The 15,306-nt window shown below is 46.2% G+C and overlaps 1 protein-coding gene across 1 annotated transcript; it reads left to right on the top strand.

The window, feature by feature from the left end:
• Positions 1–22: 22 nt before the first annotated feature.
• On the top strand, positions 23–9,275 carry MRPL46 (mitochondrial ribosomal protein L46). Its single transcript, XM_027572602.2, has 4 exons — positions 23–281; positions 1,792–1,981; positions 2,744–2,917; positions 8,893–9,275. Exons 1-4 carry the CDS (start codon positions 54–56, stop codon positions 9,138–9,140), a joined length of 840 nt encoding a protein of 279 aa, XP_027428403.1. The 5' UTR covers positions 23–53; the 3' UTR covers positions 9,141–9,275.
• The last annotated feature ends 6,031 nt before the right edge of the window (positions 9,276–15,306 follow it).

Here is a 15,306-nt window from a genome sequence, read left to right as displayed (position 1 = left end):
GATTGGCCCAGGAGCCCGCAGGGGGCCGCGGTACATTGTGGGAGGGTAGAAGAATGGCGGCGTGCGTAAGGCAGACTCTGTTTGGGGTGGCGAAGGGCTGGCGGCGGTTTGAGGGGCTCTGGGCCGGTAGCCTGGGTTTTCGCAGCCTGGCCCTTGCGGCTGCACCCTCGAGCAGCGGGTCTCCATGGCGCCTTTTGGGCGCGGTGTGCCTGCAGCGGCCACCGCTGGTCTCGAAGCCGCTGACTCCATTGCAGGAAGAGATGGCGGCTCTACTACAACAGGTAGGATTGAGGGGCGGCTAGCCGCTTCGAGGTCCTGTTGGGGAACCAACAGAAGCACGTGGGCCACGGTTCGATCCCGACTCCGGCACCGGTCTGAGTGACCTCGGGCAAGTCACTTCACCTCTCTGAACTTCAGCGTACTCGACCTGAGCATCGGTGTCCACCTTACTGGGTTGGTTTGGTACATAGAAGGCGTTCAATAAGTTTGTTTTCATTGGCTGTCTTTGTTGTCACGTTAGGCAACCCTTTAGAGTTGCTTTTCTTTTTCATTGAACACACTAGGTATGCGGTGGTGAACAAGACGACTTAGTCCCTATCGTAGGTAGTCGATAATTTAGAGAGGAGAGAGTCTGTGATGTGGTGTTTTAGGAGAAGGTAGTGGGCACATCTATAAGATGACAGTGATAAAGTCTGTCTGTGGGAGTGGCAAGTGAGGAAACGGGCAAATATTCAGTGTAGTGGCCGTGAGGGGCTCAAATCCCAACAGGTAGTGATTGAAGGTTGCTGTTTCCCTAGAATCTGAGATGTTTTTTGTGTTGGCTACTGGGAGCTCTAAACTTTGCTTGGTACTTTTTACTTGGTTTATAAACTTATTCTGTAAATAGCTTATTTTATAGATAATCGTTTATCACGTGTTTTGTATAGACAATGTGCTAAGTGCTAGAGATGAGTAAGACAGACATGCCTCTGGTTCTCAGAGTGTTCAGTCTAGTGGAGGTGGGCTAGTCAATAACCAAATAATCATATGACTGTATAACTGCAGACCCTGCTAAGTGTTATAAAGGAAGACCCAGGGTACTGTAAGAAGTCTTAACGGGGACATCTAATTTGATTTTATGGGGAGTGTCAAGGAATATCTCCCTAAGAAAGTGATATTTAAATTGAAATCTGAAGGATGAGTAGGAATCTCCTAGGAGAAGAGCATGAGGGGAAACATTCTAGGAAGAAGGAACAATATCTGTAAACTCCCGAGGCAGGGAAGTCCATGGTGAGATCAAGGACTGACAGGACTGGAGTGTGGTTAAATGGGCAGGCAGTGCCTCTCCCAGTCCTCTGTTCTTTGTAGCAGCTTGACCTCCAATCACATTCTAACATTTTAGCAAATGTGACTCAAGCCCAAAGTGCAGGTGACTTTTTTTTTCTTCTTCTTCTTCTTCTTCTTTTTTTTTTTTTTAAGATTTTATTTATTTATTTGACAGAGAGAGACACAGCGAGAGAGGGAACACAAGCAGGGGGAGTGGGAGAGGGAGAAGCAGGCTTCCCGCTGAGCAGGGAGCCCGACGTGGGGCTCGATCCCAGGACCCTGGGATCATGACCTGAGCCGAAGGCAGACACCTGACGACTGAGCCACCCAGGCGCCCCTTCTTTCTTTTTTTTCTGTGGTGTTTTGATTGTATGTCTGGTTATGCTGGGTGGTAAACTTCTGAGTATGTCAAGTGTGCTATAGCCTTGTTTTCTATTCTGCTTGTTTTTTGTTTTGTTTTGTTTTTTGTCCTTTTTATTTTCCCAGATTGAGGTAGAGAGAAGTATGTATTCAGACCATGAGCTTCGTGCTTTGGATGAAGCCCAACGACTGGCAAAGAAGAAAGCTGACTTGTCTGATGAAGAAGAAGATGAACAGAATATATTGCTGGTGCAGGATTTGGAAGATGTATGGGAGCAGAAATTTCTACAGTTTAAACCTGGAGCTCGCATAACAGGTTTGTGGTCTTTTCAGGCCAGCAAGAAATAAGGAAAAGGGGATATTTAGGTTCCCAGACAGAGGACATTTGCTTAGCCCCTGCTTTGTATTTTAAGTAGCAGATGATTGCAAAACTTCTTTCAGGTGGGAGAAAAATAAATTCTTTTCCCTGTTCCTCATTTCCAACCTAATATAATTTTTAAAGGCCGATGTTAGTTTTGAGTGGGAGCTAAGGGTGTTGTGATAACTTATTCTCTCTCAGTTAAACTTCATGAATGTTATTTGAGTTTACCTCCGAGTTTGGGAGTGAGAGTGGGGGGAAATTAAGCCTTTCCCGCTAGGGTTTCCTGGGTTTCATCTGAAATCTCTCCTAAAGCAGAGGATTGAGTTCTCTTACCTTTGTTTCACAGATGGAAACTGAAGAACAGAGAAAGCAGGGCCAAGTTAAGTCAGTAATAGTGTCAAAGCCAGTGAAGTGGTAGTGTTTGAAGTAGTGTGCGTATAGCTTCTTTTCCAACGGCTCAAAGTACCTTGCGTTGTGCTCTTCAAAGGAGAAGTTCAGCTTTTGGTTTTCTCTTCTTCTTACACTGTAGTTTTCTTAAGATTGTGAGACTCTACCCTGAAAGGGGTCTGAATTAGAGAGATGGGTCAGGGTCATGATTTGATTATACGAGGGTAAAGGTTATAGCTCTACCTTAAAGGAAGACTGTAAAAACTCTCTTCTCCTTGGTTCTGGCAGATCACAGTCTTTTTGTCTTCTCTGATCCCCTTTTCTTCACAGAAGCCGATAAAAAGAATGACAGAACTTCACTGCATCGGAAGCTAGACAGGAACCTTGTTCTCTTGGTCAAAGAGAAGCTTGGAGACCAGGATGTTTGGATGCTTCCCCAGGCAGAGTGGCAGCCCGGGGAAACTCTCCGGGGAACAGCGGAGCGAACCCTGGCCGCGCTCTCAGGTGAGTTCTCTGCCTCTATCTGAAGCTCACAAGACTCCCTTCACACTCAGTTGTGGGATTTGCAGACTGACTTGTGAGGATGGCTGGAAGGATTGGAAGTGTGTCGTTAACGGGAACTTTGAAATCTATAAAAATTTCACCTAGAAAGAATTTTAGATCAGGTGAGAGACTTTGTCCCACTGAGATTTTAAAACTCTCTTTTCTTTTCTTTCTTTCCTTATAATATGGCATGTTGGTCTTATTGATGGTAGAAGAAACAATTCTTTCTTTCACTTGTAAAAAGTGTTTGCTTTATTGAACTCCATATTTTTTTCCATCCCTTGTGCGGGTTGAACTTTTTTCCTCCTAAAATCTACTTTTTCACTCGCTAAAGAATATCCACCACAGTGGCTGCTTCTTCTGAAGGGAAAGCATGAGGTCTGACAACAGGATTTGATCTGGAAGTTTTAGTCAATGGCTCCTTCATAAAGACTCTGCTTGGTCTTAGCTCCAAGCCTGGGGAGGTTGGTAAAACTGTTGGGTTAGCTGAGTAGGTCCTCTTCTTTGGCCTTTACCTCCTCTGCGGAGCTCCAGAGTTTGGTTGTAGGTCCTTCCTCGTCTCGTGCCTCTCTTTGAACAGGCCGGTGTTGTGTCGGGGTGCTTCTTCGTGGTTTCCTCATTCAGCAAATTTAACAACTGCTCTCGTACCTGAAAAATGGAGAGCTTCAATTTCTGCTCAGTAAACCTTGTTGTCTCCCCAGCAAAGTACAAAACGTTCATTTCCAGGTTTCCACAGTTGGCATATTCCACAGGAATAGATAATTCTAGTACCTTCTCGGGTTTAATTGGCCCACATCTTCCCTTGAGCCCATGGTTGTAAGATATTTTATTGTCATGGGTAGCCATCGTGGGTCCTACTCACCTTCTCTTTAGTGGCATTTCTGTCTCTGTTTGGAACACGAGTGGAACAGTTCAGACAGGATTCCAGTCATCAGTATTTACAGTCAAATGTTTTTCAGTTTTTACACCACTGAAAGCTTCATTATTTATTGTTCATAAAAATCATCATGATTTGCTGTTTGGCTTTATCTTTTCCCACGGTTTTGATTAATTTAATATATGGATTATTTGAGGAAGTGGATTTTATTTCACCTCTTCAGAGGATGGATCTTTTCCTGATCTGCTCTGCATAGAGTTACCATTTTTTTTTCTTTTAAGCAACATCATTGTGCTGAGAACTTAAAAGACATGAAGTGTGTTTAGTTCTTTCATATCTGGAATGTGGCCTTTCACTCAGGATTCTCTCTTTAGCCCATACTTCAGATCCTGAAGAAATACTCGGTCTCTCAGAATGTCTCTGTCTGGGTAGTCCACTGCCTTCTAAAATTGACTTTTGAATTTTGAGTGTCTCTTTGCAAATGAGGACATTTTTCATTTTTTGGCAGTCTTGTGTCATTTTGAGAAAGATGTCTTGGTGACTCAGTATTTGACAGTCTGTTATCCCTGATAAAGCTGTTTCTGCTGTGATTTAGGTTCTGCCCCAGGGCCCAGCACAGGGGCCACCACCTGGAAAGTGCCTAGAGGCTTATTTGCTTATCTTAAAATGGTTGGCTTGAGGGGCACGCATTCAATTCAACACACATCTCAGGGTCTGCTAAAACACCCCCGGGGGACGCAGGCTGGCAGGCACCATCCCTGTGCTCTCCTTGTCCTTGCTGAGATTTAAAAATTTAGTGTGTACTTTCAAAATTGACATCCTCCTGCTCTCAGCCTGCACCTCTTATCTTTGCGGCCTTGCTTACTGGCCTGACACTTAATGCATTTACCCAACTAGACCTCGGAGTTCGCTTTGACCTCATTCTGAGGTCCTGAAGTTCTCAAGTCCTGCCTGGTCTGTTCTCAGTATTTCTTTCTTTATTCCCACAGTGGTAGCTGTCACCCTTTTTGCTTCTCACCAGATCAGGTTTTCTCATCCTTGGCACTGTTAACATTTGGGGCCAGGGGATTCTTTGTGGGCGCTGTTCTGAGCATTGTGGGATGGTTGGCAGCATCTCTGGCCTCTGCCCACTAGATGCCAGTAGCGCTAGCCCACCCCCACTCCCCCTAGTGTAACAACCAAAAATGTCCCTAGACATTGCCAGATATTACCCGGGGAGTGAAGTCACAGTGGTTGAGAACCATGGCGCTGGACCTTTGAAGTGGATGCTAAATAAGTTCCCCTTTGCTTTCATGTCATGCTCCTCAGTGCTTCCAGAATGACCTTTCAAACACTTCTCTGCCTAGAAGGTTTCCCATAAAAGTTCAGACTTTCAAGCATGGCCTACAAATCCATTTGCTCTGGTCCTGAGCTTGCCAGTCTTCCATCTGACCACATATTGATGTATAGTCTGAGTTCCAACCTAGCAGACCTTCTTCGTTCCTCCAATAATGTGGTCATTCATGCATCTCTTCTGTGGCGTGCTGGCCTCTGACTGGAACAGTTTACTCCTCCTTGGTCTGACTACTCAGTTTTGAAGACTGAGCTTGTACATTATACCTTTTGTGCTGGAACCTTCTCCAAGCCTCCAGGTAGACAGAGCTACTCCTCCCTCTAGGTTCCCGTAACCTTTATGTGTGTGCCTTTATTCACTTCATGCAGCAAACATTTACTCCGAGCCTCCCATTTGCTGGACACCGTCCAGGCAGTGGGGTCACCGTGATGAACAGGACACTACCCCTGTTCTGTGGGAGCTTACATTCTAGTGGAGAATACGCTCTTTCACTTACTGCATTGCCCGGTAATCTGTGAATTGACACATTTCTCCCCCCCAGCTAGAATTCTGACTCCCTTAAAGGTACGGAGGACAGTATCATCCCCATCATCCCAGCTCTCAGCCTGGCTCACAGTAGATGCCCGCTGAGTGTTTATTGAGCATGTAGATTTGACAGTATCAACAGTGCTCTCTTGGCCCTGTCACCAGCACAAGCACCTGCTAACGAAGCAGCGGCAGGGAGTGCCCCCTTGCTCCTTCCTCACGAGGGCCCCATGTGGCCTGCGAGAGCGGGAGCGAGACAGAATGGAGTGGGTGGGGATCTTCGCGGTTCTCCCATGGCCTCAGCTGCCCCTGAGGAGGTGGCATGTGGGTTTCTCACCGCGATCACTGTTCGGATGCTCAGCTTCCCTCACACATACATGATGGATGCTCTGCTCTCCCTCCCGTGCCACGTGGAAAGGACTTCCACCTGGGAACTCACTGTCCTCCTTGTAACGTTCCTGCTGTAATAAATAGATGTGAGAGGAAACCTACGAACGACGTACCGCCGTTAAACAGGTGCATAACAAAGAAAACATGTTGATTTATTGCAAAGTTATTAAAATGGCAAATAATAGAAAATAATGAAAATGGCCAAGAAATGTAAAAATTGTGTGTGTGTGCGCGTGCGCATATGTATATACCTACACGTAAAAGAGTCCATTTATTTCCTCCCCGCTGGCACCTCACTCCCAAGTCCTTCTGCAAGATGGAATTCCTCAAGGTGGAATTAATGGCCAAGGATGGACGCATTGAAGTTTTCCACGGGTACTGCCCAGTTGTCCTGCGGAATGTACATACCCGTTGGTCTAGACCCCACCAACACATGGACTTGTCTCTTCAATTTTTGCCTATCTTGTTAGTATAAAATGATCTCTTTTGGATTAGCATTTTCCTGATTGTTAGTGAGATTGACCATATTTTCATGTGTTTACTGGCTACTTGCATTTCTTTGTGGTTCTTTGCCCAGTTTGTAATGAACTATTTTTTCTTCTTGATTTGACTGTATTTTTAACCCGTTTTTCCAGATTATAGAAAAATAAGTATATATTCAGTGAAACAAGTAGAAAATTCAGGAAAGTATAAAGTATAAAGCCAGTGTAATTCCACCACTCACAGATACCCCCGTTGGCATTTTGTGTTGTAGGTGAGCTCACATGATATATCACTTCCTCCTCTGAGCCAATAGTGGTTTGTTTTTTGTTTTTTTAGTATTGAGAGAAGCAATTCGTTATATATGGTGAAAAGAAAATTATCAAAACAGTGTCTAGTAAATGTAATACAGGGTGAGAAGTAATTTTCCTGTTTCAGAGACATCCCCTGTTAACAGTTTTTGGTGTATCCGTTTATTTTTTATTTATTTAATTTTTTTGGTATATCCTTTTAGAAATTGCAAGTACATACATACTTCATCTGATTTTTCTCCCCCACATAGTAGGAGAATGGTTATATACCTTCATTTCTCTTCTATGCAGCTTTTAAGCATCTTTGTCTATCAGCATGTGAAGCCATACCTTAACTCTTTCTAACCCCAGCATACGATTTCATAATACACGTGTGCTGCATTCACTTTACCAGTCTGTTGCTTTTACAAGTAAGCTGTAATGAGCGTCCTTGCATAGTCATCTTTGTGCATGTGGGCAGAGAAATGTATCTGGGAGGATCCAAGTTCTAGAAGCAGAGTCACTGGATGAATGGGTACACATAATTAAAATTGGTAACTTTTTTTTTAAAGGATTTTTTTTTTAAGATTTTATTTATTTGAGAGAGAGAATGAGAGAGAGAGAGCTCATGAGAGTGGGGGAGGGTCAGAGGGAGAAGCAGACTCTCTGCTGAGCAGGGAGCCCGATGCGGGACTCGATCCCGGGACTCCAGGATCATGACCTGAGCCGAAGGCCGTTGCTTAACCAACTGAGCCACCCAGGTGCCCTAAAATTGGTAACTCTTGCCAAAGACAGTGGTTCACACTAATCTCTCCCCCTCCCGATGGTGTGAGAGTGCCCATTTTTCTCTTGTCCTTGACAGGCGGTGGACAGCTCCAAGTTTTGGGACTTCAGTAATGACATGTTGTTGTTTGAATTTATATTTCTTCAGTTGTTAATAAGATTGAACACCTCTTAATGAGGTTATAGGTCAGTGGTATTTATTTTTCTGTGAACTCCTTGTTCATATGCTTAGTTCTCTTTTCTTGTAGATTTGTTGGTTTTTTCCTCGGTACTTCTTGTACTTGAAGACATCCTTCCTTTGTGGAGTGTGTTGAAAATATTTTTCTTAGCGTGCCATTTTGCCTTTGACTCTTATGCTTCGTTTTTCCTTGTAGAAGGATTTAGTTTTATGTAAATAAATAGTTTTTTCTTCTATGGATTTTTAAAATCTTGTGTCTTGGTGAGGGCTTTCCCTCTCAAAAATTATATGGAAAGTGTCCCACGTTTTTTTCTAGTACTCTTTCGGTTTTTTTTTTTTCTTTAATGAAAAATTTGAAAATACAGAAAAATTCAGAAAAGATTAAACATCCATGAAACCACCACCCAGAATACACAGTCTTTTTATGAAAGTGAAATTTCTGTTGTTAAATCTTTGATCCGTGTGGTATCATTTTTGATGTGAGGACTGAGGTTGGTAGAATCCAGGTTTATTTTTCCTGTTTAGCTAGCCGGCTCTCCAAATGCTGTCACTCTGTCCTTTCCCCTTTCCTTTGAAATGGCTCGGTTGCAGTTAACCCTTTGTTACAGATTCTAGATAATATCCAGCCATGTGTCTTTGTCTTTTAACTTTGGGTTACCGTGTTTTCACCCCACAGAAGTCAAATTGGGTCCTTTTTATGCTTTTCAAGTGACACTCCCTTTGAAAGGCTAATGAGCTTTGCTTTGCAGATACTGAGTGTCTTGGTCCTTCATCAGCAGACGGTGGCTGGGCCGAGTCTGGAAGCTTGGTGCTCTGACTGCAGGTAGTGGTCTCTGAACGGCATCGCTGACTTCAGTCTGAGGGCAGTAGCTTGGCACATGGGATGGACCCAGTGAATCTGGAGCCCGTGAGCCCGTGGATGGAGAGGGGGACAGGCTCTGCAGGAATGACCCTCGTCCTCGCTCTCAGGGATTGCTTTGCCTCGCGCTGGAAATGGCTCTCGGAGACCCCCGGTGATTTGGGGAACCCGAGTCAACAGGTGGGTGCATCCTCTTCCAAATGTTCCCGTCTTCCCCTCAGAAAACAACCTGGAAGCCAAGTTCCTGGGAAATGCCCCCTGTGGCCACTACAAGTTCAAGTTCCCTCAAGCTCTGCGGACAGAGAGTAGCCTCGGGGCCAGAGTGTTCTTCTTCAAAGCGCTATTAACTGGAGACTTCTCCCAGACCGGGAAGAAGGGCCATCATGTCTGGGTCTGTAAGGAGGAGCTGGGTGACTATTTGAAACCGAAGTACCTGGCCCAGGTTAGGAGATTTCTCTTGGACCTCTGATGGGCGGTGCTGCCAGTGGACGATCCTCGACCAGGCCTGTGGTCGGGACCTCGAGGACATTATGTGCTTGTCCCGTCTGTGCAGGGAACAGCATGCAGCCAACTAAATTCAGAGAAATAAACGAGTTTATCATTGTGTGGGTCTCAGCTGATTTGTCCTTTGAGGACGACTGGCTTTTCCCTGTGCAGAGAGAGCTGTCTCTTAGGGTGATTTCCCTTGTTTCCAGGCTGAGAGTTGAGTGTTGCATTACTTCATAGTGAATCAGTTAGCTTCCTGGACCCAGAAAGAGAGAACCGAAGGAAATGAATTGACCTTCTAAAAACCCTGAGTTCTGTGAAAACTTCTAGGCTCATGCAAAGAAACCTTTTCTGTGCAGTTCCTTAGCCATTAGCCATTTTGTGTTTTCCTCACTTTGTATTTGATAGGAAAGTGTATCTGCCTAGCCTAGGAAAATTTCTTCCTTTTTTTCTTCTCTTTTTTTTTTAGATTTTATTTTTATGAGAGAGAGAAAGAGAGAGCACGTGCGCATGCAGGAGTGGGGGGATTGCAGAGGCAGAGGGAGAAGCAGGTTCCCCGCTGAGCAGGGAGCCCGATGTGGGGCTTGATCCCAGGACCCTGGGACCATGACCTGAGCCGAAGGCAGATGCTTAACCATCTGAGCCACTCAGGTTCCCTCTTTTCTTCTCTTTCTTGTTTTTTTTTCCCTTCATTCTTTTTTAATTTTTAAGCACTATTTAAGCACTTTAAAACTCCTATGGGTTTTGAAACAGTTGTGTGAAATAAGCAGGGTCCGATTGTCCCCTGCATTTTACAAATGGGGAAATCATGGCTAGATGGGACTCAGCTAAGAGTCTGACGTCACTGATGGTACAGGAGGAGAAGGCTGATCTCTTGCTTCTGGGCTGGGGCTCTTGAACCCCCCTGTGTTGCTTGAGTCATCACTGGTCCCAGTGCCTGGCACGTGGAAGGCACTCAGTGAACATTTGCTAAGTGAGTGGAAGGGAGGGCGGGTCTCAGGCATGCCTCCGTCTGCGCAGGATAGTGGTTCCAATAGCCAGGCTACATCTTGGATCCCAGCTTCCTGGTTTCCTCAGACAGTTGGCCTGCATGACGTAAGCTGGTGAAATGGGATTTCTGTTTCTGCTTCTGATGTAGCCTTGTGTTCTCACTCAGGGTCGGGGAAGTTGCTTTCTGTGATCAAACTTGAGGTGCCTAGTCCTGATATGTCCTTCTTGCCCTGAACCACCTCATTGCAGAGGGGAGATGTCCCCGAGCTGAGGCTTGCTGATTTCACAGGCAGTCGTGCTGCCCCAGGAGTGAAACGTGGGTGCTAGGTGAGGGCAGACATAGGACCAGGGGTGCTTTTCTCTTTCTGGGTTTTGGGGTGAGTTGTAGACGTGAACTATGCTGCATATTCACCTCAGGGACCTCCAGTCTAGAAGGGAAGGAATCACCAGAGTGAGGTGGAGACTATATTCAAGACTGATACTGTGATTTATAGTAAGAAATACATACTTGGTCTCTGTACCCATTCTTTGCACAAAACTCCTAAAACCTGTGGAATTTCCTGTGCTGAGAGCAATCAAGGTGTCTTTCATTATGTTTAGGAGGAGAGTTTTAGAAAGCCCCTTGGTAACCTAAGGATTGGGGCTGGTTGCCAGGGAAGCCAACCATGTGACTAGAGGGTTGGAACTTGCAGTCCAACCCCCTGACCTGGGAGGGGAGAGGGGCTAGAGATTGGGTTCAGTCACCCATGGCCAATGATGGAATCAGTCTTGCCTATGAAATGAAGCCTTCATAAAAATATAAAAGGATGGGTGGACAGAGAGCTTCCTGGGTTGGTGACCCCTTGGGGATTTGGGGCGCGCTCCAAGACAGCATGGAAGGTCTGCACCCTTCCCCCCTTACCTTGCCCTGTGCACCTCTTCCATCTGGCTGTTCCTGAGTTACGTCCTTTTATAATAAACTAGTATTCTAGTAAGTAACGTGTTTCTCTTGAGTTCTGTGAGCCATTCTAGCAAAGTAATTGAACCCAAGTTGGGGGTGGTCCTTGGAGCGTCTGATTGAACCTGTTGTTCAGAAGCACAGATGCCTGGACAGGTGATTGGCATCTGATGGGTTGGGGGAGCAGGGCGGGGGTGGGGGTATCTTGTAGGACTGAGCCTTAACCTGTTGGATCTGATGCTCTCTCCAGGTAGATGGTGTCAGAATTGAGCTGAATTGTGGGACACCCAGCTAGCATCTGAGAATTGCTTTGTGTGTGGGAAGAACTCACACATTGGAATTGGTACCAGAATTAACGACTGTTTTTAAGATGCTCTCTTTTGGTATAAAGTTGTTTCTTTAATGGGAAATAACATATACAATTGGTAAATAGAGAAATGGCGTCAGAATAACCAAAAATTAGATTAGGTCATATAACATTTTCCCCAGAACATTAATATTTTGAAGTGATCAGGGACAGGATTGAATTACCTTAAGAAAAAAGCCGCAAATTTTATGGAAGTACCTCCCTTTATTATGACTAGTGGCTGGTTTAGTAGCTTCAAAAGTCCCTATTAGTGTCTCCCCTGTGTTAGGCTGTCTAGGGAAATGGAGTGGACAGAAATGCTGGGAAGGCACCACCCTCCCCTTTGTTTTACAGAATTGATAAAGAAGGTCCCTTTCTGGGTCACATTTTTTATTTTGATGGAACTAGTCTCTGTGTGTCAGGAAGAAGCATGAGCCCCAGGAGTAGAGGTGCAAGGGACCAGTGCACGTGGCCAGTGGGAGCTTAACTGCAGTAGCGTCACTGGGCTTGGTCCTGTTTTATTTGTGCTCTGGCCACAAAAATCCCATTGTTTCTGTGTGGTCTGCCCTAGCCCCCTTTTCCCAGAAGGCTTGTTATTTTTGGAGTGTGATTTTACAGAATGCAAGCTTTTTTGGCATTATGGTCGAAATGACTGTATATGCTGAATGCCAGCCCAAATCTTCCACTGGCTGCCAGACATGACCAAAAAATTGTTTCTAGTGTATCCTTTGGGGACATCACCAGGGAACCAAGAGGTGATGTTCTCTGTGTTTCAGGGGATGGGCACCTTCCAAGAAAACGGTGGGAGGAAGAAAGAGTAAGGTGTGAGAGGTGGGGATTACGACCTCCGGTTTGAGGTATGCTTGTTCACCCTCAGAAGAAAATGCCAGTGTGTGTGTGTGTGTGTGTGTGTGTGTGTGTGTGTGTAAAAGACACGTAAAACAGACTACCCAGCTAACTAGAAGCCTCCTTTAAAAGTTTAGCTCCCTTCTGGTCTTTGTCTTCCCAAGTGATTTCCAGTCACTTCTATTTTTTACCTTTGCCAGTAGTATGGAGAAAATATTACCACTCTTACGAACTCGTTTTCCTGGCAATTTCATCTCAGGAGAACCTCCTGCTGTGCCTTTTCTGCACCATGTACGTGCTTCTAGACCTAGCACTTCATAGGACAATGAGTTGTCTGGCTCCTACACCTAACTGAACTTCCAAATCCTAGGGCAGAGCCTGCTTCAGTGGCCACACTTTAAAAAAAAATACTTAAGTGAACCAGCCTCCTTCCCCCTGAGCCCTGAACTTGGGAGTCAGGAAACCTGGGTTTGAATTTGTTTTATGACCTTGGGCAAGTGTCAACCTAGAAGGAATTCACTGAAAATTTAAGCCAACAGGTGTTTTATTTGGGCAATTAGTTCTGCCATTTGGGATACCCGGTCTCAGGCAAAAACCTTACTGTGCATCCTGAGGAAGACAAGGAAGGAATGGAGTGAAAAAGGCCAAAAGTCACAAGTAAAGCTCTCATTCAGGTCCTCTGCAAAACGGATTGAAACTAGGTTAATGCAAATGAGGGATTGAATTGGCTCTTTCCAAGGTGAAGAATGGAAATGATTTAGGGGTGGTGAGTAAGGGAAGTCCAGGCTGAAGGCTTGTAGCTGGCCAGAAGTTCCTAGTCCCCACCCCACCACCCCCTCCATGAGGTTATGAGGACAGGCCTAAGTTCCTCCACCCTTGTGGCCTCCTGACCCTATTTTATTTTATTTTATTTTATTTTAATTTTATTTTAGTTTAAATTTATTTATTTGAGAGAGAGAATGAAAGAGAGAGAGCATGAGAGGGGGGAGGGTCAGAGGGAGAAGCAGACTCCCTGCTCAGCAGGGAGCCTGATGTGGGACTCGATCCCGGGACTCCAGAATTACCTGAGCTTAAGGCAGTCGCTTAACCAACTGAGCCACCCAGGTGCCCCCGACCCTATTTTAAAAGACATTCTCTGGGCAGTCGGTTGAGCCTCTGACTCTTGCTTTTGGCTCAGGTCACGATCTCAGGGTTGTGAGATGGAGCCCCACGTGGTGCTCCGCACTCAGCACGCAGTCTGCTTTTCCCTCTCCCTTTGCTCCTCCTGCTGCCATCTCCCCCCGCCCCCAGCCCCACGCATGCAAGCTCTCTCTCTCTCAAATAAATAAAATCTTTAAAAAAATAAGACAGTCTCTCAACTAGGCTTGCTTGCTCCATCTTGAAGTCTCCTTTTACACAAGTTACTTGTACTGTCACTATTGGCCAAGCAGAGAAAGGGTACTAGGGCCGTACCTACAGCATACGTTTCTATCTAAACCAGTAGGGCAGGCATCATCAGCCCTAGTTCATAGGTGAGAACATAGAGAGCTTAGTTAACTTGCTTAGGGTGACTCGCTAGTAAGCCATGGGATCAGCATTTGAACTCAGATCCTTAAGTTTTCTTGACTTTACCTTTCTCATCTGTAAGAGGAAGGTGATCCTCTTTCTCAGGTAATGTGATCATGTATGTGAGAATACTTTGCACTGCACATGCCTTGTTGTGAACACTAAGCTAATGTTGCCCCACCCAACATATTCAGGCTCCTGAATTCTCCCAAACCCACCTGTACCATCTTTAGCTTTTGCAACTCCCATTCTCACCTTTTCCAGGTGATACCTTGTGGCAACCAAACATTTCTGACCTATTTGGAAAGGAACACGGGGAATTGGAGATTAATGGATTCCAGCAGCCGATTTTGAAATGGGTGGGTGGCAGGTCAGTCCCATAACCACATCCAGCTGGTTGGGCATGCCAGCCCTGTCCCACCCCGGGCCAGGCAATCCAGAGCCATCGTTAGGTGCTGGCCAGTGGAGCACTAACAACAGAATGGACTCGCGGGCCCGTTTATTACCCCAGCAGGGGGAAAAGCACAGCGAAAAGATCAGTGACCTAATTATTAAGAGCTCACAGATCACTAAGCTGCAAGCACACACAGCAAGATAAAGGCTGTTTGCCTAAAATCTGAGGGCAGCCTCCGTTCCCCCACTTCTCTGCTGTATTTCTTGGAAGCCTGGATGATAGCCAGTCCCTGCAGGCATCAATCACCTCCCACCTACCTTGGAATGTCAGTGCCTAGGCCCAGGGGAAGGGAAGAGCGGAGTTGCTCTTCTTGCTTCCAGGAGAGGTATCCAGAACAGACAGGCTTGGGGAGAGGCCCAGGCAGCTGAAGCAGTGCAGCAGCTGAGGGCCTGGCCGTGGGGGCGCCCTGTGAGCTGGGTTATAGATGGCCAGGGAGGGCGCGCGCGCACACGCGCACGCGCGCACACACGACATTACTAGTCCAGAGCAAGGAATAGGTCCGTGTGCATGTACGTACGTACACACACACACACACCCACAAACACACCCCAGCTACCCTGACCCAAGTCCTCCTCAAACGGGCCAGAGGAGCCAGCAGCAGGTTTTGTTGAGAAGATTTGCAAGTACAGACACACCATTAATTGCTGAAGAATCAGATGCCCAGGCACTGAGTAGCTGCTGGGTGGCTGAAGAAGGGACTGAGGTGGGCGGAGAGAATCCCTGTTGGGGTTCTCCTTTGGCCCAGCAGGGGGAAAATGGCCCTGATACAGTTCATGGACCATGGAGTAGACTGGTCTACTGATAGACAAAACTGGGAACATCCTGGGACTACAGGGTTTGGGAGGACACCTCCAGGTCAGGAAGCCTTGGGATAGACAGGGCTGAGAAGAGAGAGGCCCGCCCCCCCCCCCCCCCACTAAGAAGCAGGGTGGGGGTGGAGAGGGGTAAGGCGGGGCTTCAGGATCCAGGTGGGGTTGGATCTTATGCATGAGTACCACAAGGTGGCAGAATTTGCTTGACAACCACTTTGT

The sequence above is a fragment of the Zalophus californianus genome, chromosome 6 (assembly GCF_009762305.2).
Source record: "Zalophus californianus isolate mZalCal1 chromosome 6, mZalCal1.pri.v2, whole genome shotgun sequence".
Lineage (NCBI taxonomy): Eukaryota > Metazoa > Chordata > Mammalia > Carnivora > Otariidae > Zalophus > Zalophus californianus.
Note: the sequence above shows the minus strand (reverse complement) of the source record. Positions and strands in the feature narration are given on the sequence as shown.

Bases quoted from the DNA above. Each gene is read 5' to 3' on its own strand.
- MRPL46 (XM_027572602.2), top strand. From the start codon at position 54: ATGGCGGCGTGCGTAAGGCAGACTCTGTTTGGGGTGGCGAAGGGCTGG. The intron at 282-1,791 runs GTAGGATTGAGG...TTATTTTCCCAG, and splicing joins TGGCGGCTCTACTACAACAG to ATTGAGGTAGAGAGAAGTAT. The intron at 1,982-2,743 runs GTTTGTGGTCTT...TTTTCTTCACAG, and splicing joins ACCTGGAGCTCGCATAACAG to AAGCCGATAAAAAGAATGAC.